Source organism: Capricornis sumatraensis, chromosome 5 (genome assembly GCF_032405125.1).
Source record: "Capricornis sumatraensis isolate serow.1 chromosome 5, serow.2, whole genome shotgun sequence".
NCBI classification, from domain to species: Eukaryota; Metazoa; Chordata; class Mammalia; order Artiodactyla; family Bovidae; genus Capricornis; species Capricornis sumatraensis.
Genome location: NC_091073.1, coordinates 118,672,786 through 118,700,109, shown reverse-complemented (window position 1 = coordinate 118,700,109; position 27,324 = coordinate 118,672,786). Strand labels below are relative to the sequence as shown.

The 27,324-nt window shown below is 49.2% G+C and overlaps 1 protein-coding gene across 10 annotated transcripts in view; it reads left to right on the top strand.

Annotated features, from left to right (window-relative positions):
• PRKAG2 (protein kinase AMP-activated non-catalytic subunit gamma 2) overlaps nt 1-27,324 on the top strand; it is a 314,724-nt gene that overhangs the window by 198,578 nt on the left and 88,822 nt on the right. For 6 of the 10 annotated variants that reach the window (XM_068972777.1, XM_068972778.1, XM_068972779.1 and 3 more), the window contains one exon: nt 5,488-5,699. The exons of 3 other annotated variants lie outside the window; for them this stretch is intronic. In XM_068972777.1, coding sequence (XP_068828878.1) covers nt 5,488-5,699 — 212 coding nt within the window. Of the gene's footprint in view, nt 1-5,487; nt 5,700-24,424; nt 24,431-27,324 lie in introns of all 10 variants that reach the window. One more of the 10 variants, XM_068972782.1, reaches the window with a different exon arrangement.

Here is a 27,324-nt window from a genome sequence, read left to right as displayed (position 1 = left end):
ACACCACACAGCCATCTGGTCAACCTGGCTTTTTTTCTTTTTTTTTTAACCAAGCAGGGGGTTGGCTAGTGGTGAAACTAGGCCTAGACTCAAGGCTCCCGAAACCCAGGGCTCTCCTCTGCACCCTTCTGCTGCTCTTGTTCATTACCTTCCAGCGGCCCCGCCGTTCTCCTCTCTCCCCTCCCCTCCAGGCGCAGCTCCGGCCAGCGTGGCCCGGCCCCTTGAAGTCACCAGCTCGTGGCTCCCTGGTGTCTGGTGTGGCTGCCAGGCGTCGCCTCTGTTCACTCACTGGGCCTATTCACTGGCCCTGGCTGCGGCCCCGGGAGGCGCGGGGGCATTGTTAAGTCTCGGAGGTGGCGGCAGTGCTGACAAAAGTCCTCAGGGGCCAAGAGCAGAACGGGGGAGCCTGCCGGGGCTTCTCGGTCATGTCGCCTCAGCCCTGTCCCGTCAGGGCCCCTTCGAAAGCCGCCTCACCTGGGGGCAGATCCGGTTCCTTCTCGAGTCGCGCCCTTCCCGGTGTTTCGTGGGGCCTCCCGCCCCTCCAGCCTGCTCTCTGAGCTCCCCCTGCTCTGGGCTTACGGGCACTTGGCTCTTAGCGCTCGCCGCGTGGTGCTGTTGCTGAGCATTTGGGTTTGAGTCCTGTTCCGTTTCCTCCAACCAGACCGGAAGGTGGGACTCGTCCGCCGCACCTTGACCTGGCCCAGAGCCACTGGCCATTCAGACATCGGCCTCTCCTGGGAGCCTGAGCTTGGCAGTTTATCTTACGATTAAGAAAATAAATCGGTCTGTTTGATGGTAATGGAGGATTTCTTTATGAATGGTGACACCAATATTCAAAAAAGGGGAAAAAATGTTAGGCATATCATTCTTACCCGCTCCCCCCTTCCTTCCATTAGGCAGTTTTCCCCTCACTGGTAAAAGTGTTAGTTGCTCAGTTGTGTCCAATTCTTTGTGACCCCATGGACTGTAGCCCGCCAGGCTCCTCTGTCCATGGGATTCTCCAAGCAAGAATACTGGAGTGGGCTGCCATTTCCTCCTCCAGGGGATCTTCCCGACCCAGGGATGGAAACCAGGTCTCCTGCATTATAGGTGGATCCTCTACCATCTGAGCCACCAGGGAAAGGGGCATAAATGTGATCAGAAGACCCCTCTCTGTTGAAATTCTCTCTGCTCTTTCTGGCTGGCACGGAAGAGAAACCCTCTTTGAAGATGCCCATCTCCACCCCACAAGGCTGCCCCACTCTCCTCTGACAGCAACCCCACCTTCCCTCCAGGTACTCAAGCTTCCCAAGCTCCCTCTCCTCTTAGCCTGTGAAACCCCGCTTTCTGGAAGGGTGAGTCACGCACCCAAAGTGTGAGTCTAAGTCTTTGTGTTCTTTCTCTGGGTGATTTCCCAGCATCGCTGTGGCAGAATGGGCCTCTGCCACCCACTCACACCAGTGAGTGATTTCTCTAGTCCCCACTCTCTTCACCTGGGAAGTAGGGTCGTACACCCGCCCCCTCTCTCTTGGGGATGGGGGCAAAGGAAGCAAGAGTGTACCCCAGCACTTTGTGACTGGTAAGATAGTATCGTAAGACTCTACCCTGAGAGGTGTGTCAGGCTGCAGGGCAGAGAGGGGGCATGTTTTGGGTTCTAGCAGAATTCTTGCCCTGTGTCCTAAGCTACACACGTTCCTAGCCCACACATCACGGCACCTGTCCCCCGAGGCTCCCCCTCCCGGCTCTGAAGCCCAGGTATCATCCTGTAACCCCCACAGGACTCACCTCCTCTGGGAAGGGAGGAGAGCCCGCAGGAAGGCCAGGTGGAAGGTGGACGAACCTCTTGACATTAGAAAGAGTTCCATGAGAGGAGCTTTCTTGAGGGCCGTAGAGTTCCCTTCAGTTACCCTTTTTCCACCTCCGTATAGCAAATCCGCCATCTCTTCCTCAGCGCAGGCGGCTCCGCACAGCTGCGTCCTCTGAACGTCCCTCTTGTCCTCCATGGGGACCCAGTCACACTTGTCCCCGTGCTCATGGGACAAGCCCCAGGAGACACAGAAGCTGCCATCTGGGCTTTAAGGAGTGCTTTCTAATACCTTACACTTGAGAAGGGAACACGCTGTCTCAAAGAACTAGCCAAGAGTTCCGCCAGCTCTGAAAGTCCCCCTGCAGCAGAGGAGGGGGCTTATCCTGAGGACTGGATAAGCCCAGTCCAGTCTAAGCGGGACAGCATCTCGTGCAGAGAAGGGGAAGTGGGGGGCGTTGGGGGAGGCTGGAGGGAGCGGCCCTGCCCTCCCTCCTTTCCATGGAGAACCCCTGTCAGTTCTCCAGCACACACCCCAGAGTGCAGGGAACACCCCAGAGAGACAGAGGAAGGGCCTTGCATCCAGGGCCCCCGGCCAGAGTGGAAAGCAGGGACCATGACACTTCTCACTGGACCACTGTGGCCCTGGGAGCCGGTCCATTCCAGGCCACTGTGCGACCATCGCTGCAGCCAGTGAAGGACACGCCACCACCCTTGGGGCCCAAGGGCATCCACACAGGACAGCACAGGGGCTTCCTTCTCCCGGTCGGTCCACCTGGACCCAGCCTCACTCCTGCCGGGCTGTGGGTATCACTCACAATCCGCCCCCTCCTGCCCTGTCTGCCCTGCAGAGCTGCTGGACTCAAATCTCTCTCTCCTCAGGGTCCCCACTCTCCACCCTCCCCTCCCCACCCCCCCCAACCCCTCCTCCAAGTGGGCCTTGCTTCTAAAACCTTTGGTGTGCACCTTTTTTCAAAAGAGCTGGGGGTCTTGCTGCTAGGGGCCTTTTACGTCATGAGCCTGGAGACCTTCAAGGGCACGGTGACAGCAGGCCACCTCCTGCTTTCCCTGGAGCCCCTCCCTGCTCCTGGGGGCTGAGATCTCGGCTTGGTGTGGTGGCTCCTGGGATAACGGGGTCCCTGGAAAAAGACCTGGTTACTCCCAGTGCTCCCATCTAGGAAATATGGGAGGGAAGGTGCCAGCCCAGCTTGAGCCTTGGCCCCGCCCCCCTTCTGTCTCCCTGCCTGTTGGTGGGGGGACACTGACCACACACCTGGCCCCCGCCCGGACCAGCGCTGGGCAGATGATGAGTTGGGGCAGGGAGAAGAAACATGCATGCTTCCCAGGTGGCCCGCCTGCCAGTGCAGGAGACATGATTCAATCCCTGGGTTGGGAAGATCCCCTGGAGAAGGAAATGGCAATCTACTCTCCCGTTCTTGCCTGGAGAATCCTATGGACAGAGGAGCCCGGCAGACTGCAGTCCACGAGGTCACAAAGAGCTGGACATGACTGAGCAACTGAGCACACACAAGACAGTCACCTGCTTTCGTCTGGTTTGGTTTGGCCTGAAGCAGCCTGTTGTTCACTGGTAGGCCTGGTGCAGACGAGATGGGCTGAGGCTCATAGGGCCGTAGAGTCAGGAGCGGGGGATGGGATGAATCGGGAGGTGGTCTGGGGGGTGAGGATGGAAGCAGAAGAAGGAGCACCAGTGCACAGGGCTGGCGAGCGGAGGAGTCTGGACGGGGCACAGGGCAGCACAGGGTAGGCGCGTGGCTTGTAGGATGATCAGTCTTTGTCAAGGTCAAAGGGAGCAAGACGGTGGCCCTGGGTCCGTGCTCACTGACATCTTTGGCTTGCATGCCTATTGTATTTTTTAATAATTTAGAAAGTGTATTCAGTTACCTATAAACGTGAGAGACCAGACCCAAATCCAGAGTCTGCCTGTCTTGGAAACAAATCAGTATCAGGCAGCATTATTGTGTTGTTTCCTAGAGCTTCCGTAACAAAGTAGCCCAAACTAGGTAGCGCAAATCCACAGGAGTTTATTCTCTCGTAATTCCACAGGCTGGAAGTCTGAACCAAGGTGTCAGCAGCACCACACCCCCTCTGAGACTGAATAGCCTCCCACCTTGCCGCCTGTAGCTTCCTTTTTCCAGTATTATTGAGAAATAATTGATGTGCGTCACTGTATATGTTTAAGGCATACAGCATGGTACTTTGAATTGCTCGTATTGTGAAATGATGATCACAGTGGGTGAGCTAACATCCCTCATCTCTACAGAAACAAGGAAAAGAAACGAATAGGAAGAACTTTCTCCTTGTGATGAGAGAGCTCTCAGGAGTTAACTGTCCTGTGTGTCATACAGCAGTGTTAACTACAGCCATCATTTTGTACATGGCATCCCCGGGAGTTAGTTATCTGATCATTGGAAATTTGGACCTTTGGACCACCCTCCTCCAGTCTTCTGGCTTCTGATGGTTGTCGGCAGCGCTTGGCATTCCTTGGCTCATCGAGACCTGACCCCAGTGTCTGCCTCCGTCATTACGTGGCCTTCTCCTGTGTGTGTATCTGTGTCTTCTCCCCTTATAAGGACACTACACGTGGGGTTAAGAGTCCAGCCTGTTTCAGTATAATCTCAGCTCGATTCTGTCTGCAAAGATCTATTTCCAAATAAGGTCACATTCACAGGCACTGGGGGTTCAGACTTTAACTTATCTGTTTGGGGGGCTCCATTCAGCCATAACCATGATCAGGCATAATCAGGCAGGTGTGAGTGACAATCGCCTGCCTTAGACAGGCCTCCAGGATTGCACAAAGCCTGTGGACTGTGCAGCCTCTCACTCTGGGCAGATTCATGCCCGGGTCTCCTGCCAGTTCTTTGTCCCCCGCATCCCACCCACTTCTTCCTGGTTCCAGTCCCATCCAGGTCTTCACTCCGCAAGGCGCTTCCTTCCCAACGCCACCCCAGCGATCATCTTCACAGTGATTCTAGCTCTTGCACACCCACAGTGGCAGTTTTGAAGTGAAGTCGCTCAGTCGTGTCCGACTCTTTGCGACCCCATGGACTGTAGCCTATCAGGCTTCTCTGTCCGTGGGATTCTCCAGGCAAGAGTACTGGAGTGGGTTACCATTTCCTTCTCCAGGGGATCTTCCCGACCCAGGGATCGAACTCGGGTCTCCCGCATTGGAGGCAGACGCTTTAACCTCTGAGCCGGTTTTCACATCACACATTTTGACAATAACAGCGTGTCTGGTCTGGTCCTTGGTGTAGTCATGTGACTTCTGACCTTCATCTCTGCTGGATATGAACTTCCTTATGTCTTATCCCAGGGACTATGGGATCCACTCCACACACTCTCGACACCATGCTTTGTAGGGGAGGGAGGGGAGATCCAATAGTCTTGGACTAAATATGAAAATCACATCCGACAAGTGTGCATAAGTCTTATCACCCGACAACTTCTGAACTGTCCCTGTCACAGCAAGAGGGACTCTGCCCACGACTCAGGTTGGGTGGGGCAGGGATTTCTAGACACAACCAGTTCTAAGGGATTAGAAGTAGTTTACGCAAGCTTGTCCCCAGCATTCAGAATTGAATCATTTAGATTCTTGCCGTGTGAGACTCCCAGCACTCGCAGCTGGGAGCCCTTTTCTCCATGTCAGCAAATCGCTCACACCCTTTGTGGTCCCTCCTCCACCCCAGGCCTCTCTTCCTCTCCGTCGACACCCACCCAAGTGGCCAAGCAGCACACATTCCCTCTCGAGTCCTACAAGCACGAGCCTGAGCGACTGGAAAATCGCATCGATGCCTCCTCTTCGCCTCCGGACACAGGCCAGAGGTTCAGCCCGTCCTCCTTCCAGAGCTCAGCCAGGCCTCCGTCAGCATCGCCGACACATCCTTCTCCCTCCAAATCTGTAAGTCTGGGCCTCCTCCTGGGGGCCAGGCCACCGGGCGTGGGAGGGAGGGCAGAGTCTGGATATAGCTGAAGCTAAGGCTGAGCACTCCTGACACCTTGGGTGTATTTTATCATAAATCACAGACTAAGAACAAAAGTGGCAAGAGCACAGTTGTTGCTGTTGTTGTTCAGCTGCTAAGTCGTGTTTGACCCTTTGTGACCCCCTGGGCTGTAGCACACCAGGCTTCCCTGTCCTTCACCATCTCCCGGCGCTTGCTCAGACTTGTCCATTGAGTCACTGATGCCATCCAACCATCTCATCCTCCGTCGTCCCCTTCTCCTTCTGCCTTCAGTCTTTCTTAGCATCAGGGTCTTTTCCAGTGAGTCGGCTCTTTGCATCAGGTAACCAAGGTATTGGAGCTTCAGCTTCAGCATCAGTCCTTCCCATGAACATTCAGGGTTGATTTCCTTTAGGATACACTGGTTTGATTTCCTTGCAGTCCAAAGGAATCTCATAAGAGCAAAATGGGCAAGTGGAAATCAAATGGACAGTAGCTTTTGGAACATGGCCAGGAAAATTTTTTCTCTCTTAGCTTCTTTTTAAAAATCAGTTATTAAAAGCTTTATTTGAATTTGTTATGATTGGGATACTAAAGTAAAAATTCATAGGCAAAGCAAAAAAATATTGTTTTTTTAATAGAAATTTTATTCTAGCTTTTTAAGATTTAGAGTCTGACATCATTGACTTGGGAAACGGTCTCAGTATGACCCCTTTAAACATAGATAGGTATATCCTTGGCTACACCAGGTCTTCGTTGCGGGATGTGGGATCTAGTTTCCTGGCCAGGGATTGAACCCAGGCCGCCTGCGTTGGGAGCACAGAGTCTTAGCCACTGAACTGCTGAACCACCAGGGAAGTCCCTGGATTTTTTTTTTTTTAAGATTTATTTATTTATTTTGGGGTGTGCTGGGTCTTTGCTGCTGCACGTGGGCTGTCTCTCGTTGCCGTGAGAAGAGGCTGCTCTTCGTCGCACTGTGTAGGCTCCTCGCTGCGGTGACTTCTCTTGTTGTGGCGTGTGATCTCTAGAGCATGGGCTCTGTAGGTGAAGTTCACAGGCTTTAGTTGCCCCGAGGCACGTGGGATCTTCCTGGACCGGGGATTGAACCCATGTCCTCTGCATCGGCAGGCATGTTCTTAACCACTGGACCACCAAAGAAGCCCGACTTTTAAAAAAATATTTATTTATTTGGCTGCCCCGAGTCTTAGTTGCAGCATATAGAATCTAGTTTCCTGACCAGGAATTAAACCCAGCCCCCCAACATTGGGAGCACAGGGTCTTAGCCACTGGACCACCAGGGAGATCCCAGGACAACCTCTTTATAACTTAATTACCCCTGCAAAGACCCGATTTCCAAACAAGTGGCATTCATGGGTGTTAGCGGTCAGGACCTCACAAAGCTTCTGGGAGGACACCATCTAACCATAACACTTGCTGCCTTTGGGAAGAAAGAAGATGTGTTAGTCTGGCAGAGAACCTACCATGAATCTTCTTGTTTGTCCAATGATTACTTTATTAGATGTAAGCTTAGCAGAGTATTGTTTTAAGTGCTGAGGGTTAAAATGTAAGGTATTGCCTCTGCCCTCTGGGGCTTACAGTCTTACTGGGAACAGAATAACACTCAAATAAAGTCACTGCAGATGGTGACTGCAGCCATGAAATTAAAAGACGCTTACTCCTTGGAAGAAAAGTTATGACCAACCTAGATAGTGTATTCAAAAGCAGAGACATTACTTTGCCAACTAAGGTCTGTCTAGTCAAGGCTATGGATTTTCCTGTGGTCATGTATGGATGTGAGAGTTGGACTGTGAAGAAGGCTTAGCAACGAAGAATTGATGCGTTTGAACTGTGGTGTTGGAGAAGACTCTTGAGAGTCCCTTGGACTGCAAGGAGATCCAACCAGACCATTCTGAAGGAGATCAGCCCTGGGATTCCTTTGGAAGGAATGATGCTAAAGCTGAAACTCCAGTACTTTGGCCACCTCATGCGAAGAGTTGACTCATTGGAAAAGAGTCTGATGCTGGGAGGGATTGGGGGCAGGAGGAGAAGGGGATGACCTAGGATAAGATGGCTGGATGGCATCACCGACTCGATGGACGTGAGTCTGAGTGAACTCCAGGAGTTGGTGATGGACAGGGAGGCCTGGCGTGCTGTGATTCATGGGGTCGCAAAGAGTCGGACACGACTGAGCGACTGAACTGAACTTAACTAAAGCAGTTAAATCAAAGCGGAAGGTAGGTTGGGTGGGGATCAGGGAGGAAACAAATAGTCCACACTGCAGGGGGATGGGACGGGGAAAATACTGGTGTCTGATGAGGGTAAGGAAGGAAGACTCGGGTGACTGTAGGGCTCAAATCAGCAGGAGAGGTGGAGATAGGGCCTTCTGGTGGTGGGGCAGGGTGGCACTGTCTGGGAGTTCCTGGTGATTTGGTGGAGATTGGAGACAGGAAGACCAGGAGGCCCCTTAGCACTCAGGGCCCAGGAGGAAGGTGATCCATGATCCTGGGTGTGAATAAGAAGAGATCTTGAGGTTTCTGCTGTCCGGCGCATTTAGCGCAGAGACTTGGTCATAGAGATACTAGAACAAATGTGTCCAAAAAAGGGATCATGAGGCAACTGAAGGTTATCAAAAGCAGGGAGCTGCTACTCCCCTTGGGGTGGAGGGATGAGAGGGGACCCCATGAGGTGGCAGGTGGGACCAGTGTGTCTGCCTGGCAGGAAGGAGCTGGGGCCGCAGAGGAGGAGCAGCCACTGGCCTGAGCTGCCATTGGAGGCAGAGGGATAGGAAGCCTGACATCTCTGCAGCTTCCTGCCCTCCACCATGTGCCCAGCCTGCCAAGAGGCTGGCGGGCCCAGAGACCTGAGAGGGAGCCGGCAGGGGACCAGAGAAGGGAGCCGAGAAGGGAGTGACCGGCAGAGAGGCCGGGATGGAGGAAGTCTGTTCAAAGCATCGGCTTCTTCTCCCGGACCCGGATGACTGACAGGACAGCCCCATGGGAGAAGAGACGCTGGTTTGAATTTGACGTGGTATTTGGGCTTTAGATCATTTGAAGTGATGGTGCAGACGCAGACACGGGGTTTTTCCACAATTTCAGAAGTTCTGTGCATAGACCGAGCCCAGAGCCTTCCCCACCTTGAATGAGAGAGCATTCAGTACCCCTTCCCCGACCCCTGATTGTGAGTAGACAGTGATATTCTTTTTATTTTTTAACCTTTCTTTTTTATTTTTTAAATTATGAAAATATGAAAACACATTTACAGAAAACTTGGTAAATACATAACAAAGTTACATATAGTTTCACAATATATTACAATTGTTTGTTAAGTAGATAAATGAAGATGTTTAGTTGCAGTTTCAATATCAAACTCTCAGAAATTAATAGAATGAATGTACAAAGAAGTAACAGGGCTTCCGAGGTGGCTCAGATGGCAAAGAGTCTGCCTGCAATGCAGGAGACCCGGGTTCAGTGCCTGGGTTGGGTAGATCCCCTGGAGAAGGGAATGGCCACCCACCCCAGTGTTCTTGCCTGGGAAGTTCCATGGACAGAGGAGCCTAGTAATGACTCTTTTAGACCCCATGGCCTATACAGTCCATGGGATTCTCCAGACCAGAATCCTGGAGTGGGTAGCCTTTGCCTTCTCCAGGGGATCTTCCCAACCCAGGGATGGAACCCAGGTCTCCCGCATTGCAGGCAGATTCTTTACCAGCTGAGCCACAAGGGAAGCCCAAGAATACTGGAGTAGGTAGCCTATCCCTTCTCCAGCAGATCTTCTGGACCCAGGAATCGAATCAGGGTCTCCTGCATTGCAGGCAGATTCTTTACCGACTGAGCTACGAGGGAAGCCCCATATGTATATTTTACCACATTAAAAAAAAAATGATCCAGTCAACAGTACAATGTTTATTAAGTTTGAGCTTCAGAAATTCAGGGGGATCACCCAAGATTCCCCACTTATGTTTTGAAATGATATGTTTCAGATTGGAAGACAGTGTTCCACTGGCTATGAGCATTAAACAGGAGCCTTAATCATGTTTAAGTTTTATCACCCAAGGCCTCCAGGGGCTCCTTCAAGCATACTGGTCACAACCCTGCAGCTGTGTTTGGCCCTGGTCTCTGCTTTCAGCAGCCTCTGGCAGGAGGGCTGGTGATGGATTCCGGTTCATCTAAGTGTTTCTTTATAATTGGATTATGTTGAATGTCCTCATGTGCAAAATTCCTTAAGAACTTGGCTGATTTCATGCATTTGGTTACCGGCAGAATCTTCAGAGAGGAATGTGAGTTGCTTCAAGGCTTCTATCTTCTTGAAAGTATTTAGATATAATTTATCTCTGCCTTTTGGGATAAAAAGATGCTTACTGTAAACATCGACCATGAAGATCACTTTTATAAACTTTGTTCCCATGAATTTTATTCTAAAATTAGAAAGGGGATGAGGGCAATGAATTCGTCTTTGTAGAAGTACTCATGTAATCGTTTATTTACTCAGCAAATATTTATTAAGCAACTGTTGGGTGCCAGACACTGGGCTCGGGAAGGTTGATGGGTTGACAAGTGTGTGAGTGGCTCTCATGAGGCAGAGATGGTATTCTCTTCATCTATTGCTAAGTCATTTCAGTCGTGTCTGACTCTGTGTGACCCGATAGACGGCAGCCCACCAGGCTCCCCGTCCTGGGGATTCTCCAGGCAAGAACACTGGAGTGGGTTGCCATTTCCTTCTCCAACGCATGAAAGTGAAAAGTGAAAGTGAAATCGCTCAGTCATATCCGACTGTTCGCGACCCCATGGACTGCAGCCCACCAGGCTCCCCCGTCCCTGGGATTTTCCAGGCAAGAGGACTGGAGTGGGGTGCCATTGCCTTCTCCACTTCATCTATTAGCAGCACTTTATGCTTGGGAGGGATTTGATAAATAGCTCAGAACTCACTGAACAAAGGTTTTCCCTGGTAGCTCAGCTGGTAAAGCATCTGCCTGCAATACAGGAGACCTGAGTTCTATCCATGAGTTGGGAAGATGCCCTGGAGAAGGGATAGGCTACCCACTCCAGTATTCTTGGGCTTCCCTGGTGGCTCAGCTGGTACAGAATCTGCCTGCAATGCAGGAGACCTGGGTTCGATCCCTGGGTTGGAAAGATCCCCTGGAGAAGGGGACAGCTACCCACTCCACTATTCTGGCCTGGAGAATTCCATGGACAGAGGAGCCTGGTGGGCTGTAGCCCGTGGGGTCACAAAGAGTCAGACATGATTCAGTGACTTTCACTGAACAAAAGGAAGGAGCTTTTCTCTATCTGAGGTGGTGGTGTTGTTTAGTCTCTCCATCATGTCCAACTTTTTGTGACCTCATGGACTGTAACCCTCCAGGCTCCTCTGTCCATGGGATTTCCCAGGCAGGAATACTGGAGCGGGTTGCTGGTTCCTCCTCCAGGGGATCTTCTCAACCCAGGGATCAAACTCGTGCCTCCTGCATTGCAGGTGAATTCTTTACCACTGAGCCACCTGGGAGGCCCAACTTGGGGAGGGGGTATAGACAGCTAAAGAGCTATAAGAGCATTTGATAGAAACTGTGCATGGGAGAAAATTCCTAGTCCCGTCTTAGGGAGCGGAAAAGCCAATCCCAGAGGAAGGAAGTGGAAACTTTTTTCAGCAGCAGAGAGCAACAATCAACTCTGCATCTTAGGATGATCCCCGTGGTTGTGTGTGGAAATGAGACCAGATGTGGGTACAGCAGGAGTTCAGATGAGATGCCGTGTGAAATGATCTGGGCCTGGTGGCAGCTGACAGTGGAAAGAAGGGGAAAGGGACTGGTGTTAAAATGTAAAGAGCTATTTAAGAGGTCAGGTTGAAATGGATTTGTTATGCAGCGATTGATTGGTTGAGTGGACAAAAGAGAAGAATCAAGGATGGGTGCAAAGATTTTGCCTTGGGAAACTGGATGGATGGTGGTTGCATTTTCTGGGATAAAGAACAGAGGAGGAGGCAGGCTCTGTGCAGGTGTGTATGTGTGTATAAGTGCACACACGTGTGTGTTAGCTGGTGGTGGTAGTACAACAAGGTCCCCAGGGGATAATTAAATGGAGGTGTCCAAAGGGCCACTGGATATGTGACTCTGGAGCTAGAAATTAAGATTTTTGCTTATTTGTTTTTATTTATTTATTTGTTGGCTGTACCACACAGCTTGCAAGATCTCAGTTCCCCGACCAGGGATTGAACCTGGGCCTTAGCAGTGAAAGCCCTAAGCATTAGGCAATCAGGGAACTCCCCTGGAAATTAAGATTTTTTTAATCATCAGAATGTAAATGGTAAACCTCACCATGATAGTAGATGAAATAATCCAGAGAGATGTATCGTAAGTGAGAAGAGAGCCAGAAAAACATGGGTATTTGAAGGACAAACAAAGGAAAGGATTCTGAATTACCTGGAAAACAGACAGAAAACCAGGCAAACGCAGCATCACAGAAGCACAAGGACTGTGTTTTGTGGTGTATCACGCATTTGGAGGGCATGGTCAGTGACGTTCCTGGCCGTGGGATGTAAGGACTGAGGTCATCGGTAACCTTGGCAGGAGTACTTCCAATGGCAAGGTCAGGAGCGGAAGCCATGTGATGTGGGTGAACAATTAAGAGCTGAAGACATGGAGGCCTTAGTGTAGAAAACTCTTTCCAGGATCCTGGCTTTGAAGGGGAGGAGATGGGGCTGCAGCTGGAACAGTGAAGGTGATGGTCTGTTCCCATAAAGGGGAATAGATTTAAACACCAACAGGGAAAGAGTTAGCAGGAAGTCAGCAGTTAAAGATAGGAGGGACTTCCCTGGTGGTCCAGGGGTTAAGACTTTCCAGTGCAGGAGGCATGGGTTCGATTCCTGGTCAGAGGACTAAGATGTCACACACCAAGCATGGCAAAAAAAGAAGAAGAAGGGGAAAAGCAAGCATGCCATCTGTGCTTGTAAAGGAAACAGGTGAATTTTCTTAGGAGGTGGGAGCACGTGATGGGGGTATTTGTCTTGAACCAAAGGAAGAATCGGGAATCCCTGGTGGCTCAGTGGTAAAGAACCCACCTGCCAGTGCAGGAAACACAGGTTCGTTCCCTGGGTCTGGAAGATCCCCTGGAGGAGGGCATGGCAACCCACTTCAGTATTCTTACCTGGAAAATCCCATAGACAGAGGAGCCTGGTGGGCCACAGTCCGTGAGGTCGCAAAGAGTCAAACACGACTTAGCGACTAAATCATCCAGCAAAGGAAGAAATGTCTTTTAGGGGGTTGAAAATTTGATATGCAGGTGTTAAAGTGATCAGTACTCATCCAATTTCCTTTCTACGGTCACTCCATGCACCCCCTGTTTTCTTCTATGGAATTTCACCCTTGACTTGTGTCTTGAATCAGAGTGCCTAGAAGCAGAGCCTGAGATGGGGCTTCAGGTGCAAACGTGTTTATTCATTATGGAGAGCTCTCGGAAGAAAAATCTAAGGAGCCAGGAAAGGAAGGAGCAAAGCAAGGGTGTGGCTCCAGATGAGGTTGAGCCTCAGCCGTTCAGGAGGGGAGCTCTGCGGTATAAACTGCCCCAGGAGGTGCTCTGCCTTGGGGCGAGGAAGCTGGGCTTTTATATCTTTTTTTTTTAATATTTATTTTTATTTGGCTGCTCCAGGTCTTAGTTGTGGAACATGGGATCTTAAGTTGCAGCATGTGGGGTCTAGTTCCCTGAACAGGGATTGAACCTAGGCCCTTTTCACTGGGAGTGTGGAGTCTTAGCCACTGGACCACCAGGGAAGTCCCTGGGCTCTTATTATCTTTATATGGAATAGTTGCCATCAGCTCTGGGATGCCCTGCGTGAAGAAAATGCACCTGCCAGCTGGGATAGCGCTTACAGGGCCTTCCTGTAAGGAGGTTGCAGGTTTGGGCCATTAGCAGCAGCCCCCTGCCGCAGCCCAGAGTCCCAGCCTGCCAGTGACAAGGACCCAAGGACACCTGACGCAGCCTGGAGCCTCTGATCCCTACTCTCCCGCCTGCTCGATTCCCGTAGCCAGCAAGGTTGGGTCCTGCATCAGTCTTCCCACTGCTGCATAACAAACCTCCCCCACACTTAAGACAACAGCCATTGATTTAGCTCACCATCCTGTGGGTCAGCAATTTGGGCCGGGCATTCTTCTGGCCCCGACTGTGCTTACTCACCCATCTGTGGTCACTTAGCAGGTCACTTGGGGACTGGCCGGACCAGAGTGGCCTTGGCCAGAACAGCTTGTGTCTGTTCCATGCGGTCTCCTCCTGCAGTCGGGTACACTGGGCGTGCTCTCGTGACGTGATGGGGCTCCCCACAACAGGGAGGTCCATCCAAGGCTTCTTGAGGCCGGACTCAGAATCGGGGCTCTGTAGCCCCTCCCATCCTGGGGTAGAACCTATGTGCTCTCCCCTTGGGTCTGGGCCTGTGGATTCCTTTGGCCGACAGAACACGTCAGAAGTGACCATCGCATGGCAGGGAGCTTGGACACAGGGTGCGAGCCCGTTCTGAAATCTACCTTCTTTCTTATCCCTTGATTCCAGCAGCTGGGTCTGCAAGTGAACACGTGACATGTTTGAGTTTAGAGGCTCATGTATCTATTTTAAGGAGTCTAATTTAGATGCTATACCTCGCTGAGAGTAACTTCCTGTTAAGCAGACTGCTGCAGTTAGTGTTCCTGGAGAAACAGAGACTCTACGGTAGAGATTCCTGTGCAGGATGTTTATCGGGCTGTCCTCTTAGGATCGACACCTGTGGGAGGGAGGAGAGAGGAGGGATGGGCAGAGAGAGAAGCTACGGTGCAGTGCCATCTCAACACAGTCCTCCCCAGACCTTGGGGAGCACCTCCCAGTGACCCCAAGTTGGATGAAGGAGCCAGGCCTTTACACCCTCATCACCGGTCATTAGATGGCAGCTGTCCTGGAAGAGGCTCGACCCCAGGCAAGGCAGCCCTCTCCAGCCAAGGGCTGTCCTTGCTGAGAGTTGAGGGTCACCCGTTGGCAGGTTCCCAGCATCCGGGGGAAAATCCTTCATTGTTGCAAGGGGGCCAGAGTGGTAGAGTTGCTACTGCTGCTGCTGCTAAGTTGCTTCAGTTGTGTCCAACTCTGTGCGACCCCATACATGGCAGCCCACCAGGTTCCCCCATCCCTGGGATTCTCCAGGCAAGAACACTGGAGTGGGTTGCCATTTCCTTCTCCAATGCATGAAAGTGAAAAGTGAAAGTGAAGTCACTCAGTCGTGTCCGACCCTCAGTGACCTCATGGACTGCAGCCTACCAGGCTCCTCCATCCGTGGGATTCTCCAGGCAAGAGTACTGGAGTGGGGTGCCATTGCCTTCTCCAGTGGTAGAGTTGACCCTCGAGTAACACAGGTTTGAACTGCATGGGTCCACTTGGCTGCAGGTTGTTGCTGATAGTAAATCCTGAAGTACTGCCTGACCCGAGGTTGGTTGAATCCAATCCTGTGGTTGATGCATGACCACAGATACAGAGGAACCGTGTATAGTGAGAGCTGACAGTAAGTTACACTGGGTTTCCCACCACGTGAAGGCTCAGCACCCCTAACCCTCAACTGTGCGTCACAACCTCTAGTACGTGGACTTATTCTCTATTTTTCCAGTTTATTTGTACATTCCTTCCATAATTTATTTATTTATGGTTGTGCTGGGTTTTCATTGCTGGGCACGGGCCGCTTCCTGCAGTGAGCAGGGGCTACTCTTCCTTGTGGTGCGGGCTTCTCACCACAATGGACTCCCCTGTTGCAGAACACAGGCTCACTGACTGTGGCCCACAGGCTCAGCTGTGCATGGCGTGCGGAACCTTCCCAGGCCAGAGATCGAGCCCACGTCCCCTGCCCTGGCAGGTGAATTCCTATCCATTGCACCACCAGGGAAGTCCCTATTTTTCCAGTTTATGATACCAGAATTCTGACAGATGAAAGTTAGTGCTGTCATATCTCTCCTTATGATATAATTAGTATGTAACTAAACTGAAGAAAAGGGTTCAGGATGACTGGTTGGGACCGAATGAAAGAGGTTTCCTTAGGCCCAGAGGGAAAGGGACTAAAGGCTCCAGCTGATAACCATCACCAGTAACCATCACCAGCAGCAGGCGTGAGCCACCATGGAAGGGGATAGTCCAGCCCCGGCCAGGCCTTCAGATGAGACCACAGCCCCAGCCCATGCCTGCACCAGGACCACCCACTGAGCTGCTCTTGAGCTGGTGACCCGCAGAAACCGTCAGACATCACGTATCAATCTGTTAGGGCTGCCGTAGCAAAATATCACCGACTGGGTGACTTAAACTACGGACATTTATTTCTCCGGTTCTGGAGGCTGGAAGTCCAAATTCAGGGCAGGTTTGGTTTCTCCTGACAGCTCACTCCTTGGATACAGATGACTGCTGTCTTGCTGGGTCCTCACCTGGCCTTTCCTGCATACACGCACATCCCTGGTGTCTCTTCCTTCTTACAGAAACCCCAGTCCTATTGGATCAGGGGCCCACCCTTACAACATCATTTGACCTTAATTACTTCTTTAAAAGTCCTATCTCCAAATAAAAGCCCGTTGAGGGTTAGGGGTTCAACATATGAACAGGGGAGCAGGGGGAAACAATTCAGTCCATAACATATTAAAATATTATTGTTGTTTTAAGCCACTGAGTTTTGGGGTGATTTGTTACATATCAAAAGATAACTAATACTTATTTGATCATGTTTGTGGGAAGGAAACAACTCAGTAGATTCAGAAAAGATAATAAACTCAGGAACTTTGGGTTCTTTTTAAAAACTGGTCATCTCCCCACAAATTACTCACCAAGGTTCCTTGTTTTTCTAGTGTGACTATTTGGAAAGAAACTGCTAACCAGTTTTCAAGATTGCTATTTGGAATAATTAGCCCCTTTTAAAAAATAGACAGCCCTTTAAACATATGAAACAGTCTCAGATCCCTTGGCATCAAGGAGTAAAGATTTTCTATGTTACTACTTTGTTTTACATTTCTGTCTGCCTTGTAAAATAGCAAGCTATAACCTAATAAGGTCTTGACATTAAGACTGTCTGCCCAGGAATGGTAAACTAACAGTTTCATCATCTGTTACTCAACAACAGATTAGATAATTTAAAAATAGTTTGAAAAAATTCACATTGGGTCAAGGAGTAGGAGCTGCAGAGAGACCTGCTTCCCGATGGGGCTGGTTATCATGAGAGCTGGAGCTCGGACAAGTGCTGCCTGTGTGTTGAAGAGGCAGGCAAAGGGCATCTCTTCTCCCAGCTGTCAGGAAAAGGTATCATAACTGGCGTTGCTCCTGGGTTCCTGCCCTGTTGGCATCGTGACTGGATGAGCGGAAAGAAGGCAGAGCCAGAATAAGAGAGACGTACTTGGCTGAGAGCTTGGTGCATTTCCTGAGCTGTGGCCTGAGTCTGTGGGATCCTCATTTACTCTGTCCCCCGAGGGTAGCTGCAAGGAGAAGGGGATAACAGAGGACAGGATGGTTGGATGGCAGCACCGACTCAACGGACATAAGTTTGAGCAAACTGCAGGAGATACTGAAGGACAAAGAAGCCTAGCGTGCTGCAGTCCATGGGGTCGTAAAGAGTCAGACACGACTGAGCAACTGAACAGCTAGGGTAGCTGAGCTCCAAGGAGAAGACGGTGGATCTTTTTACCTCAACATTTTTTTAAAATGTTTATTTATTTATTTATCTGCCTCGGGTCTTAGTTGCAGCATATGGAAACTTCACTGCGTCTTGCGGGGTCTTTCCTTGTGGTGCACGGACATGGAAACTTCACTGCATCTTGCGGGGTCTTTCCTTGTGGTGCACAGACTCTCTAGTTGTGGCGAGTGGGCTCAGGAGTCTTGCTGCTCTGGCTTAGTGGCTCCATGGCCTGTGGGATCCCAGTTCCCCAATCAGGGATCGAACCCATGTCTCCTGCATTGCGAGGCGAATTCTTAACCACTGGACCACCAGGGAAGTCCCTCAGCACTTTTTTTTTTACAGCTAGATAAATGCCCTGCCTGTGTCACCTCCCCAGGGACCCAAGAAGGAACTCATTCCTTCACCAGTTATATCCTAAGACCTTACCATGTGCCTGGCACTGAGCACTCAGAGATGACTGAGATAATTCCTGCTCTTGAGACTCTCCCAGCAAGAAGTAAGTCCTGCAGAATCAGGACCCTGAACGAAAGCACCGAGGGGTACCTTCCACGTCTTCACTCTTGGGTCACAACCTAGCAGATGGTGGATTGGCTTTGAAAGACTCACAGGTCCCACAACCATGCACGTGGCAGTGTTGTAGTCCCAGAGACACAAGTGTGGGGTAAAAAATGTAAATTTCCAGTGGTGGATTATTAGACTGTGTTGGCTGATGGAGCCAACCCTTCTCGTGGTTTAATCTGCCATCAAGACAGTGGCCACCTTAGGTTGCACCCCGGGGGAGCAACCCTGCCTTCAACCTGGCAGAGGCAATGGTTAAAATGTTGGGATGTTCACTGGAGTTTATCACGGGGATCTGTACCTGTACCCAGGGCAGAGTCCATCACGGTCATCTTTTTCCCTCACATGGGCTGGTACGAGGAGCGTCACCTGAATAACAGACTGGACATATCTCTGCTGAAGAAAGAATCTCCCGTCACCGATTTTGCGAAGCCGGGGGCAGAAGCCAGCTTGCAGAGGGGGGCAGAAGCCAGCTTGCAGAGGGGGGCAGAAGCCAGCTTGCAGAGGGGGCCTGAGTGGGTGTGAGACGACAGAGGACGGACAGAGAATGTGGGCCTCTTTGTCAGGAAGTTTAGTGTGAAGAGGGGTCGTGAACAAGGACTGTGACTGGAGGGGCCATCTAGAAGGGCATTTCTTTTAAACGACAGGTGTGTCTTGAGCATGGACGTACGCTGGTGAAAGGAGTTACAAGTTGCTGAATCTTCAAGGCCTCTCTCCCCATGCTTCTGTTCTAGAGGAACATAGGGCTTATCTCACAGAATTGTAATGAAGATTAACCGAGATAATCTGGGTAAAGTGACCCAAAGGCTCCTGAGCTAGCCTTGACTTGAACTGAACTGAACCAAGGCAACTGGGTTCCAAAACCCACATTCTTACTGTCTTATCACTAAGAAGTCTCAGAATTTGCAGCCTTGTCCACCACACACTGACTCAGCATCTTAGCCCACATCCCTAACTCAGGAGTTAGCACCCTCTGGCCCATAGGCCAAACCTGTTTTTGTCATGAACGTTTTATTAGTATGTGACCACAGTTATTCATTTATGCATATTCTCTAGCTGTTGTCATCAACAGCAGAGGTGAGTAATTGCAGTGGAGACTGGGTGGCCTGCAAAATATTTACTTCCTGGCCTTTTTTCAGGAAAAATAAAAGCCAGCTTCTGACTAATCTGTGCCAGAGGTTCCCTTTGCTGCCACACAGTTTTTGCTAAGACATCCCATGCAGAGTGGCAGAGTGAGGCTGGTCTCCAGAAAGGCAAGAGACAGGCCGTGGAGCTTTGCCCCCACCAGATGCGTGTGGTATGTCCCTCTGGGGAGAGTGGGTGGGTTAATCACCAGTTCCACCCATAAGAGGCCCGGAAATTAGAGTGGTCGAAAAGATGGCAAACCAATAAATAGTCCTGTAGAGCTAGGACTGAAGGGCTCACATTTTCCTGCCCCTCAGATCACTATAACATGATGTGATCTGCTTTTGGACTGAACTGGGGATATTTGGAATAATGTGAGCTAAAGATGGAAGGGCCCTTATTCTTCCCCTTAACCTCCTTGAGTTAAGAAATGATCAAATTTGATGCAAGCAGCACAGGTGAGCATCATCGACTTTTCTTTTTTATGATTTTATTTTTTGGTGGCACGTGGGATCTTAGTTCTCTGACCAGGCATCAAACCCGCACCCCTGCCTTGGAGGCAGAGTCTCAACTGCTGGACGGCCAGGGAAGTCCTGAGCACCATAAACTTCTCATTGGCCACCCTGGCAGTGGTTTTCAGAGGAGCGTGTTGGTCAGACTTGCATTTTAATAGAAGAACGACTCCAGTGATGAGCTGGAGGTTGGATTTCATGGGAGAAAGACAAAGCAAGCTGACCCATCAAGAAAGTCCTACAAGAGTTCAGTGAGAGATGGCAAAGCACTGAATTAAGGCCACAGGAGTGGAAATCTGAAGGAAGGGATTAATTATAAAAGAATCTAAGAGATACATGGCATGTGGAAAGAGGGGTCTAGAGTGACTCTCCACGTTTTGGCATGAAAGGATGGATGGCTATGTCGTCAAATTAGGAAGGGGAAATAGATGTGGGGATGAAGGACAAGTTCCATCTGGGTCACTCACTCTTTGATTCTTTTGGAACATCAAATACAGTTGTCAGGGGCCTGGATATAGAGTCTGCGGTGGAGAAGGAGAGGTTAGAAAAATGATCCTCTTTGTTCACTTTATTCGCCATTTATTAAGTCAAAGGACTCAAGACTCTGAACACCTTTACCTGTGTAACTGCTGGTGCCAGGAAGAAAACACAGGGACTCTTCACCAGCACAGTTGTACAACAATGCATTTTAAGGGCTGAGCATTCAATGGTGGAAAAATTACTGTACCTAATCATGCATTCTCAACGGGCTTGTCTTGATTTGCATTTAGATGGGAATTCCTTTAGCTCAGAACCAAGACTATCCCTAACTCACAATATTTAGAAAAGCATTAACTTGAGCTGGTAAAAGTACCCTTGGTACAACAGTAACACAAACCATAACACCAGTATTAATAGTGCGCCTTTAATGACTCAGTAGAAATTGGCTGCTGGAATGGTGGAAAGGTTTAGCACAAGCCTTCCTTGGCATCTCTCTGAGAACGGAGTGCCTGCCCAGTTAATGAATGACACCTAAATTCTGCAGCAGGCCTAGAGTAAACCTGTTTCAAGGGGGTGTGTGGTTTTTTTTGGCCGCTCCACGTGCATGGTGTGTGGGATCTTAGCTTCCTGACTAGGAATTGAACCCAGACCCCCTGCAGTGGAAGCACAGAGTCTTAACCACTGGACCGTCAGGGAAGTCCCTCCACTGTTTTCCATGAGGCTTCGCATGGAACTCTAAACCAGTGTTGTTTTGAGTCTGGAGTAAGAATAATATCTGCTCATCTTGAGCATGATGAAATCAGAGGATATTTTATTCAGAAAACGGGAAATTGAAGCAAGTAGTTCAATAAAAAGCCCTCCGAGGAACCACAGAGGGTAAGGTTCAAATATGATTTCTACATCTGGTCCAATGCTTTCCTCTCCACATGGTGTCTCAAAAGCAAGTTTAAAGCCCATTGCTTGTGATGTTTTCGTTCGCAAATTGGTAAGACTATTCAGTGATCTTGGTTTGGCCTGATTAAGCCATTCCATGCACTATCTCTGCTTTTAATTTTAAAAATTAGATGCATCTGGATAATTACTCTCTTAAAATACCATTCCTCTAAGAAGAAGCGTTCTGGAAATTGTTGTATAACAAGATAAATGTACTTGACAGTACAAACTGTGAACTTAGAAATGGTTAAGGTAAATTTTATATGTATTTTACCACAATTGGATAATTTTGTATAAAATCATTCCTCTAATGATATAAAGAGAAGCATGAAGAGAACAAAAGCTTCCCGTAGTCCTACCACTTTGAGACAGTTAAATGGTGGCGCAGCAGTCTTTGCTTGGCATGTGTTATTTCTTTACTCCTAGATATAAAAATAGACTGCGTAGCAACTTAGCTTTTCACTTCATATTATATTAATATTAATTAAAATTATGGTCAGGCCCCTGTCTTCGGTTGACATAGTTTGGTTGTTAGGATAATGACATTTTAAAAAGTGTCCTGCTTGTAAAACTTGGTGGTTACACAACATTTGTTGTTGTTGTCCAGTTGCTAAGTCACGTCTGACTCTTTGCAACCCCATGGACTGCAGCACGCCAGGCTTCCCTGTCCTTCACTATCTCCCAGAGTTTGCTCAGATTCATGTCCATTGAGTCGGTGATGCCACCCAGCCATCTCACCCTCTGTCGTCCCTTTGTCCTCCTGCCTTCAGTCTTTCCCAGCATCAGGGTCTTTTCCAGTGGGTCGGCTCTTCGCATCAGGTGGCCAAAGTACTGGAGCTTCAGCTTCAGCATCAGTCCTTCCAATCAATATTCAGGGTTGATTTCCTTTGGGATGGACTGGTTTGATTTCCTTGGTACCCAAGGGACTCTCAAGCGTCTTCTCCAGAACCACAGTTTGAAAGCATCAATTCTTCAGCGCTCAGCCTTCTTTATGGTGCACCTCTCACATCCGTGCATGACTACTGGTACACAACATTAGCACACTTTATATTATTCGAATTATGAAGCACATTGCTGGGTCTGGTACAGTAAACAGCAAATGTCACAGACAGCCTGGAGCATGTGTATAGCACACCAAAGCCCTTAGACAGAGACTATATTGATATTTGTATACAAAATAGTGCAATGGTAGTAAGTTACTAGTGATTAGACTTTTTTAAGACACTGAGTACATGCGTGCTCACTCAGTCGTGTCTGACTCTTTGGTGACCCCATGGACTATAGCCCGCCAGGCTCCTCTGTCCCTGGGATTTCCCAGGCGAGAATACTGGAGTGGGTTGCCATTTCCTTCTTCAGGGAATCTTCCTGACCCAGGGATCAAACCCAGGTCTCTTGCATCTCCTGTGTTGGCAGGCAGATTCTTTACCACTGTGCCGCCTGGGAAGCCCAAAGCACTGAGTATGTATATAGAATACTTCAGTGTCTGGAGGTCAGAAGAGTTTCGAGCTGTTTGCCTGCCTGAGACTCAGCAGCTAGTTTGAGGGTCAGGAGATCAGGGGGATGAAAGGAACACATTTCTGCCTTAAGATCTGTCCTCATTCCATGTTCCTGAGTCTGGCCTTCCACGTTTGTTACGTCTAGCAATGAAGACTGGTTTTGGGGATCCCCAAATACCAGTTCTTGTGTTTGTTACCCACACTTCATGGCCCTAGAATTGGATCACAATATCAATATGGTTTATCTTTTCAGGATGTAAGAACGAATTGCAGAGATAATTTCTCACTGGTTATGTTTAACGTGGTAGAACATAGCTGGTGGAAAATATCTACTTTTCCTAGGAGGCCCCTCCATGAGGCTGTATGCAGCACACCGAGCTGAAATAATCTAGGAAATGGTCTTCAAACTAGAGACCTGGTCTTAGTGGTTCAAGATCTTGTGCTGGGGGAAGGATGGGGGGAAGGGATGGTTAGAGAGTTTGAGATGGACAGGTACACACTGCTATATTTAACATGGATAACCAACAAGGACCTGCTGTGCAGCAGAGGGAACTCTGCTCAATGTTAAGTGGTGGCCTGAATGGAAAAGGAGTTTGGGGGAGAATGGATACGTGTGTGCGTTTGTATAGCTGAGCCCCTTTGCTGTGCACCTGAAACTGTTACAACGTTGTTAATCGGCTATACCCCAATCCAAAAGAAAAAGTATTTTTAAAAGACCCTGTACTTTTAGGCAGTCAGGACATGGTTCCACAGATGGGACTGTGTTCTCACTCTGCCTGTCCACTCGTTCATCTCACAAATGGGCGATTAAAGAAAATGTCTGTTTCCCACTTGGCCTAAACCATCGAGTGCATTCAGCTGTGTGCCTTAGATCTGAAAACACGGTCAGTGACCGTGCAGGGACCCCTGTGTTAAGGTATCCGAGTGATGTGAGAGGAAAGCCTTAACGTCAGCACAAATCCTCGTCCCCTGCCTTTTAATAAGGTGGTGAGAGCAAACATAAAGGCTTTTAGAGGCAGCAGCCGCAGGACTTAGCGTGTAGTCAGCGTTTAGCTTGTCGGCCTGACTTAAATGGAAGGGTGTACACACCACAGCCTGCCCTGAACAAAGCAAAACCAGTTCAAATTTATTTTTCTGAGAAACAGAGGGAGGAGGCAGCAAGAGCAGTAGAGCAGGGACTATCCTGCCTGAACAAAACAAACACAAATCATGAAAGAAGGTCTGTTCGGAACAAAATTAAAGGGAAAGAGCCTGCTTTAAATAAACCACCAAGACCAGCGTGAGAAGATCAACTAGTGCTGATATTTATAAATATGTTTGGTCGAGCTCATAGAATCAGGTCAGATTTTATTTCCATTCAAACAGCACTGGAGGGATTTCCCTGGTGGTCCAGTGGCTAAAGAATCCCCCTTCTGATGCAGCAGACACGGGTTCCATCCGCCACAACGCCCGAGCCTGGGCGCCACAACGAGAGAGTCCTTGTATCACAACAAAAGACCCTGCATGATGCAACAGAGATCTCTTGTGCCATAACTAAGATCCGAGGCAGCCAAATAAATAAATATTAAAAAAAAAAAACAAAACAAAACAGCATCGTAACAGGTTGGCTTGGACCCAGGTTGCTTGCTGGGTCACCAAGTCCCTTCACTACTTGAGCCAAAAGTCAAGCAGAGCCTTCATGCAGTTCATTGTGGAACCAGGAATTCTTTAACCATCCATCTTATCTCGTTCTCTTCCCCTCCAGTCTTACTGAATTAAATTCTGATTGACTTAGATCAGCAGCACCCATAAGGAGATTCTGTGTCTTATTTCCAGCTTCGTCCTTTAATATAGAAGGGCAGCAGTCGAAATAATATAAACCAGCTCCTTATTCGTCTACACCAGAAAAGATATCGATGGAATGATCAGAGCAATGTTCTAGATGTTTAGTGATGCTAGCTGTAGGTTAGTTAAAAAGCATCTTTCTCAGGGAATTCCCTGGCGGTCCAGTGGACTCCGCACTCTCACTGCCCAGGTTTGATCCTTGATTGGGAAACTAAAATCCCACAAGCTGAGTGGTATGGCCAAAAATATTTTTAAGTAAAAATAAATTAAAAAAAAAAAAATCACATGTTCCTCATTGACGCTCTCCAAGACATTGGCATGCCTTTACTCAGATCCTTATAAATGGGTCTGGTCTTTCAAAGATTTCTGCTCAGCTAAATATATTGTTGGCCTAAGGATACTTGCATAAGAAATAAAATGTTTTTCTCATTGACATGTATTAATAGCATATTTTGTGTTGTCCTCTTTTAATTTTTTTAGGTTTTTTTTTTAATATTGATATATTTGGCTGTACCAGGCCTTGGTTGGGGCATGCGTGCTCTTTTAACCGCAGCATGTGGGGTCTTCAGCTGCAGCATGTGGGATCTAGTTCCCTGACCAGGGGTTGAACCTGGGGCCCCCTGCACTGGGACCACACAGTCTTAGCCACCAGACCACCAGAGAAGGCCCTGTCCTCTGTTTAAAACTGCTAGTTATTTCCAGTCTTTCTTGATTCATCAGACAACACATCATTTATATTTCTCTGTGGTCATGCTAAACAATGATGTACTTATCATTTTTTAAAGTTAACCACAAAAATGAAGCACAAGAGAGTACTACCAAGATTATAGGTTTAGCCTGAGTTTTCAGTCATTATAGTTTATTCACTGAAAAAAAAAAAAAATCCCAGGATTTAAAAAGCGTGTAATCATTGGCAGGTTGCTGTTAACCAGATTTATAAAGTTGGATTTGTCTGTTGGACCATATCACAGAGAACCAGCGGGCTGTATTTTCATCAGATGTGGGTAATATGTTGAGATGGTCTGATGACGTGAAGTGTAGGTTGTATGGGGATGTGGTAGTCATTCCTCAAGTTCTTGTTAAATGCTGGTGTCAATGCCTTATATGTAGTTAACATGAATATTCTTTGTAGCCCTCTGAGGTAGGTAGGTACAGTTATGAGTCCCATTTACAGATGGGGACACTGAGGCACTGATGGCTACATGGTTGTGGGACCCACGCAGTGACACAGGAAAGAGTCGCTCAGTTGTGTCCAGCTCTTTGTGACCCCATAAACAGAAGCCCGCCCGGCTCCTCTGTCCTTGGGATTCTCCAGGCAAGAATACTGGAGTGTGTTGCCATGCCCTTCTCCAGGGGGTCTCCCCACCCAGGGATCAAACCCAGGTCTCCTGCACTGCAGGCCGATTCTCTGCCTTCTGAGCCCCCGGGACACGGGGCCCTTGCTCAGAAGGGCCCACTCCCAGTGCAGCGCTCTGCGGTGTCACCTTGAAATGCTCAATTCCGATTGTGCCCTGGGCCGGGCAAACAGTGCAGCCAGTGCTGGAGTTTAAACCATGTTCACGTGCGAGAGCCAGGCTTAGGCTCCAGGGTCCGCTCCGGAACTTACCCTCCTGGCTCAGGCTAGCCCGCCTCTCGGGGGACGTTGTGTCCGGCAGAGGCTGTCTGGGTGTCTTCTCCACTCCGCACCCCAGCAGTTCTCCATGGAGCATGTGAGGGCACAGCCATGGGGAGTGAGGGCTTCCAGATGGCGAATGCCTCCCGGGAGGAATCAGCGGGTTGTCTTATCCTCATGGGGCTGATTCCTTCCCGTGGCAAGTCAAGGGTGCACCGAGATGGGGCCTCCAGCTTTGAGCCCTTGACGAGCATAAAACTACAGCTGTTCTTTTCCAAAGAAAGCCCCAGGACACAGCACATAAGGAGAGAAATAAAACATCATAGCCTGTTCACCTGTTTCCTGAGTAATGCCTACAATTTGGGTGGCTCTCCTGAGGTTAAATGTGGGAACAATTTCCTTTTCAAGAGTGGATCAACAGCAGTAACCCAGCCCGTGTCTCTGAGCTCCCCCGCCCACCACCACCACCACTGATTTTTCTCAGTTCTCTGTCTATCAGACCAAGGGCAGGGAGAGTTTGGGGGAGAAGTGGTGAGGCACAGCGGGCACCCCCTTCACGCTGCAGATCCGGGAGTGGGTTCCTCTTGGTTCACCTGTGGATCATCCTTCGCTTGAAAACCTAAGATGCTGTGTGCCCTCGTGTTCTCGGTGGCGGTCATGGTGGAGCCGTCCTTTCCTCTGCCCTCTCCCAAGCCCGTGTCACCGTGTCTGCAAAGAGCCTTTCCCAGCACCCAGAAGGCACGAGCTTTGACGGATCAAGTTTAGGGAAGGAAGAACTGGGCAAAAAGGTTCTGAGCTGCTGGGGATAATGAAGCTTTTTTTTTTTTAAATTGTGTAAATTGTTGTTTCAGTTCATTTCAGTTCAGTCGCTCAGTCGTGTCCGACTCTTTGCGACCCCATGAATCGCAGCACGCCAGGCCTCCCTGTCCATCACCATCTATTAAAAAAAACTTTGAACGGTATTTAGGACCACTGAAGGAGAGCAATGCTAATCAAAACTTAATTTTCAACTGGCATGCTTCTTTTATATATATAATTTTTATTGGAGTATAGTTGCCTTACAAGGCTGTGTTAGTTTTTGCTGAACAGTGTAGTGGATCAGTTATAGGCATACATATATCCCCTCTTGTTTAGGTTTCCTTCCCATTCAGGCCACCACCGAGCACTGAGCCGAGTTCCCTGTGCCGTACAGTAGGTTCTCATTAGTCGTCTATTTTATATACAGTATCAATAGTGCATATATGTCCACTCCAGTCTCCCAGTGCATTCCATCAGCCCCCTTTCCCCTCGTGGTGTCCATACTTAGTTCTCTATGTCTGTGTCTCTATGTCTGGTTTGCAGAAATCTGTGCCACTTTTCTAGAGTCATAAACTGAACAGTATACGAAGACCAGGCCACCCAG